General features: G+C 24.7%; 1 protein-coding gene across 1 annotated transcript in view; it reads right to left on the bottom strand.

Annotated features, from left to right (window-relative positions):
* The window catches only part of LOC111642406 (protein zyg-11 homolog B-like), a 20,020-nt gene that overhangs the window by 5,594 nt on the left and 8,566 nt on the right, over window positions 1-5,860 (bottom strand). The window contains exons 3-9 of the mRNA XM_023388754.1: window positions 4,685-4,795; window positions 4,454-4,595; window positions 3,360-3,430; window positions 1,780-1,827; window positions 1,447-1,514; window positions 214-343; window positions 83-135 (exon numbers count right to left, since the gene is read on the bottom strand). Coding sequence (XP_023244522.1) covers window positions 83-135; window positions 214-343; window positions 1,447-1,514; window positions 1,780-1,827; window positions 3,360-3,430; window positions 4,454-4,595; window positions 4,685-4,795 — 623 coding nt within the window. The remainder of the gene's footprint in view (window positions 1-82; window positions 136-213; window positions 344-1,446; window positions 1,515-1,779; window positions 1,828-3,359; window positions 3,431-4,453; window positions 4,596-4,684; window positions 4,796-5,860) is intronic.

The raw sequence follows: 5,860 nt of genomic DNA, 5'->3' as shown, positions 1-5,860 counted from the left end.
CATATATATATACATTTTAAATTTCAAAAAATTGAAGAAAAAATTTATAAAACCTTGCTAAATATATTTATATAAAACATACCTGTAAGCTACCATTTCATTCTCTGGTACTTCCCAGTTCAAAACAACTTCACCCTTTTCAAATCAAAATGGTTACATGAAGAATAACATTATACTCATCATTAATAATTTTTTTTTTTAAATAAATTTTACCAGTTCTTTGAGCAATTCTTTCCTGGATATTTTAGCTGGTGACCATACTTCAGGTCCATCACTAGCAAGATGAGCAACAATTCCAGCAGCAAAATAACTTACATCTATGTGTTCAGAACGAAGAAGTGATCTGAAACAGTTATAAAAATCAAAATAAAGAAGTCTGAACAGCTTTTAAATTTTTAATTATTTACTATTTTTCCTTGAAAATTTTGTAAAATTTTCAAGAGAAAACAGTAAATATCCTGTTGTTAATTAAATTAAAATTTAAAATATAAATGCATATAACATTATCAAATGATTTAAAATATTTCAATTTAAAATATTTGATATTTTACATTGTACACAAAGTAAATCAAATTTTCTTTGAAATTAATATCATAATTAATGGAATAATTGTATATGTCTGATTTCAGAAAAGGTGTTTTTCTCAATTTGAGAACTTCAGCGTAATACAGTTTCATACAGATTTCATGTTCTTCCAAATGTTTACATGACAGGACTATAATTGGAATCACAAAATAATAATGATTCAGAGAATTATGTAATTAAAATCAGACATAAGTTATATATACATAATGAATCCAATTTAACATTTATTCTTTTAGATTGTTATTAAACAATCTTCAGACAGATATCAAAATTACTTAATGTTTCTGGTTAGATCAGAGAGTAATGGGAGACTTGCAAGGCACATTCTATGTCACACCTTCTGTAGAATAAATATACTATGATATTGAAATGTGTAACAAGAGCTTCCTATTGCCATTGGATATCAAAACTTTGTTACTATAAAAAATAAGAGTAGGCACCCTTGTTATATCGATTCTTATATTTAAATAGTAATTATTCTAATTATAAACTCATAATTGAATAATTACTATTTAAATATAAAAAACTTTGTTTGAAATTTTAAAGTTCTTTTAATTTTAAAATTTCAAAGAGTCAAACAAATTATAAAGTATTAACTTACTCTTTAACTTATAGTTAGATAATGACTTGTTTGGTATTAAATATCTATTGTAATTTTAAAATCTGAATAAGAATAATTCATTAATATATCCAAATATTTGACAGAAAAGAAATGTAAAATATCAAATACAATAGAAAAAAAATTATATTGAAATATTTTACTAATGGTAAATTAATAAAATATTTTAACAATTTTTTTAACTTTAAATCATTTTTCATATACATTTCATTAAAAAGCATAGAGATTTAAATAATTATTACCTCAAAACATATAAAAATTCATCTTTCATTAAATCTTTTCTTAAGTGAGCAACTTCTGCAATATTATTCTATTCAGAACAAAAATTTTTATATTCATTACTTTCTTAGCAATAAAATAGAATTTAACAATTATTATATTATGTTCCTATAAATAGAAAATAATTTTTATATAAAATTTCCCTATTCAATTTAAAATTTGTATATGAAATTTAAAAAAAAAAAAAACATTCAATAACTTCTATAACATCTTTTACATTAATATTACGTTTAATTTAGTAAATAATTCAAACAATATACAATATTAATTATATTTGAAGAAGACATTTAACTCACCACCAATCCCAAAACTTTTGTTTCAACTGCACTTTCATTTGTAAATTTCTATAATAAAGTAAGGATTATAAATTCCTATGTTTTATAATTTAATTATTTTTTATAAAACCTAGTACATTTTTTTCTTCATTTTTTCAAAAAATATTTAAAAATTACTTTCATAAACTTGTAAATATTTATTTCAACGAAAATAGTTTTTGAAATCAATAGTTCTATATTTAGCATAATTCTCTTATCCTTTAATGGAAAAATGATAACTGAAAACAGTCATTAAATTAATTTTTTGTAGAAAGGTACTTGTGTGTTTTCCTAAACATATATTTTAAATATGAAATTCAATATCTTAAAAAAATAACAATAATCCTTTAGTTTATAAACAAATTTATTTTTATTAATTTGAATTATATAGTCTAAACTTGAATTTAACTAAATGCTCTCAAATATAAATTTTTATCTTACAAAATTACAATTTTAATAAAGTTTACATAAAATTACATAAAAATATAACCAATGCCCAAAGAAATTTAAGTGATTAATATAGTTTCTATTTGTTTAACCTGGTGCCACTCACGGTCAATTTGTAATGCTATTACTCAAGGGTGAGCGTTGCACTCACCTACAAATTTTCATATTTTTAGTGATTTGTCTTGAGAGAAATTTTACTTAGATTAGGAAGTTTGTTATGAATAATACACATTTTAATGTTTACCTTACTTTACTTCAGTTAGAATACATTAAAAGAAATATCAATTTTCTGTTTCTATATTGAAATCTGATCAGATCGATGATATTGATAAAACAGAAATATGATATCTGAAATTATTGTTAACCTTAATTATAATTTCTATTCAAGTCTGAATCAGTTTAATCTGAATTTTTAAAATGGCAAACAAACCATTTTAAAAATTCAGACATGTTATTATGTGGTATCTGCAGATTGATGTTACACTCTCAGATGCTGTTTTCCTATTCTTTTTTGGGGGGCAAAATACATTTTTCTCTGATGTTGCATGTGGAGGATCTGGTTGCTTTTTCAACACTTCCAGAATTTTCATATGGAATTCCTCACTCTCATTGTCTGCAAGGAAAAAGCCTATGTTTTCTTCCTCAGACTCCTCCTCAACCCATTTTAGAAACGTTTCATCATGTTTTATAATAGTACATATATACAATATCATTTCACAATTAGAATCATACCACTTCAAATAAAAAAAAACCATAGGATTACTCACAGGTGAGTGCCACTCTAACCTGTAAAACAAAGGCAGCTCTGAAAGTGTTAGCAATGACTATTATTTCCAATTCTTGTATCTTATCAAAGGGGATACTCAGGAAGGAGGTTAGATAAGAGTTTGGCCACAAACCTTTCAAGAAGCCCAAGTTACAATCATTTTAATACGAAAGGTGAGTGCAGCGCTTACCCTCGAGTAACAGAGGGTTTTCGAATAATACTGAATAATACTGAATTGATATTCCTGAAGTCCTTAAAATAATTTATAAGATCTAGTTTAAAATCTCAAATATAAAGGTAAATCTAAACAAATTTTAAGACACACAATAATTAACAATGCAATATTTACCTCTAATACTTTTAAAAATAACTCCATACCACCCATACTTAAAAATACAGAGCAAGTACTCGGTGATTCATCTATAAAAGAAACATTAAATTAATTTAAGCAATTTAATTATAATTAATGTATTGTCTTGATATATGCTTTTATCAGAATGAGAGATGTCTGGATATTTGATTCTAACATATTTGCTACTATTTCAAAATTCACAAATAATTATATTTTAGTCTGTATAGTTTTGAAGATTTTCTGAAAATTATTTTCAAATTTAAGTCATTGATCTTTCATGATTATTTTTAAACATGAAACAGTTAGCAAATCCATAAGTAGAACTGCAGATCATTAATAATTAATTGTAAAAATATTCCTGATCTAATCTTGTAGAAAAATATTACCTAAAACATTGGTTCACTGTGGACCAGTTGTAATCTACAGACTGATCTAGTCATTTATCCAAAATAGAATTCTGTGCTGTTTAGGTTAGTGAAATGAACATTTTCACATTTCTCTTATTAGATTGCCAACTAGACAAAATATTTTGGCACACAACTAAGATGTTATTTATAAGATAAGAAGTGGATAAAAGCATAGGTTGTACATGGTTCATCTTTGGCTCAGTTTAAGTGGTCTGCAGATTATGTAATTTTAAAAACCACTGATCTAAAATATCCAGAACTTATTCTAGCTTTAATTATAAAATGAATTGTGTACATATTAGTCTTTTTACAATTGCATCTATTTATATGTAATTATATGTATAATATGTACTTACATACATTAAGTAGATATAGTGTACAGTACATATATGAGAAAGAAATTTTTACTCAGAAATCATTTTATCACCACAAATCAAAACAAAAGCTTATAAAATATATACCATTAAAAACAGGATATTTTAAAAAATATTATACTAAATATATAATTTCATTTAAGCTTTTTAAAAACAAAATTATATTTAACTGAAAATAATAATTTCTTTATATATTCGAGTATTAAGAAAATAAGAAAAATTAACAGTAGCCCAAAATACAGAAAAAATATTGCTCTCTGATTAAATACTTTCCAATACTGACATCAATAGGTTAAATTTTATTACTTACCTGTTAAATTCCATAATGCACTAAGGGTAAATTTCATCATAATATCAACTTCACCAGTTTGAGTTTTGATTTTTACAATGTTTAGAAGACGTTCCATGTAAGGTGGACTTGCTCCTAAACATGTTGTCTCTGTAGTTGATATCTATCATTCAAAATGGAACTCAATTGAATAAAGGTATTATTACTTTTTAATTCTCGTGTAATTTCTTAATTATTCACACATGAACTTACTTTGGCAGCTAGTATAGAACATATAGCTACTGACATTCTATTCATGGATGGATCATCAAAGATAACTAAAGAATCCATAACTAATTTGGCACAGCGATAACGGTCAAAAGGCTAAGTAATGGAAAATAATTAAAAATAAACTACATTTGACATATATAACGTAAATATAAAAACAATTAAAAATGCCACCTACACAGTTGCAACAGTTAATCTATGTTATCATAAAAGGACTTCCAGGCTATTGATAAACCTTCAGCATCAAGACGATAGTTGAATCATTAAAAAAAAAGGCCCCCAAAATCTGGGGTTGTCTTATAGGACAGATACAAAAGAAATTAGATTGAAATTTATATAAATTAAAACCATCATAAAAAGACAGACAAACCATAATTATTTACTAGAAGAGAGTATGGTATGTGCACAAAATAGAATAGCCCATACGACGTTTTCGTGAATAGTCAAGGTCATTACCTGAATGCTGAATCAGTGTGAATGTTTGCAACAATTGGAAGGCAGTGCTGCCAGATGCAAGAAAATAAAATTTGTTCATTTGAAAAATTGCAAACAGGACATAATTCTGTATACACTATACAGTATTATTATTCAAATGATGATCGTTGACCTAAACTATATTCATAGGCTGTTGATAGTTTGGAGTCGTCTAATAGGACAGATATATGCTAAAACTATAAAATTTTGATGAAAATTTATACCTCATCTTATCTGCCAAGATATATGTAAATAAATTTTTAAAATCCTAATTAGTGTGTTTTAAAATGAATATTAGAAAGAAGAGATTGCTATCATAATTTTTCAATTTATAATAAAATATCAAAGAATCTAAAATTAAATTTGTAACATCACAAAAATTGTTGTTCTCAAAAATATTAACTTTGGAAACAAAATTTTAATTTATTACTCTTTCCTATTGTTAACAGAAAATGTATTTTATCATATCATATTGAAGTTCTGCACTAACAAACATTTTATATGAAAATTGAAATGCAATCATTTTAAAATATATTTACAATTCATTCTTCTTCATCACCAGTAATAATAATTTTAAAATAATAGAAGATTTAATAAGAAGAAAACAAAAATTTACTAGTATATTAGTACTGTACATCATCTTTAGTAAATTTTATTATATTATTTTATATTTATTTATATTTTTAT

This window comes from Centruroides sculpturatus, unplaced genomic scaffold, assembly GCF_000671375.1.
Source record: "Centruroides sculpturatus isolate CEXI.00-Female unplaced genomic scaffold, Cexi_2.0 scaffold1624, whole genome shotgun sequence".
NCBI classification, from domain to species: Eukaryota; Metazoa; Arthropoda; class Arachnida; order Scorpiones; family Buthidae; genus Centruroides; species Centruroides sculpturatus.
Note: the sequence above shows the minus strand (reverse complement) of the source record. Positions and strands in the feature narration are given on the sequence as shown.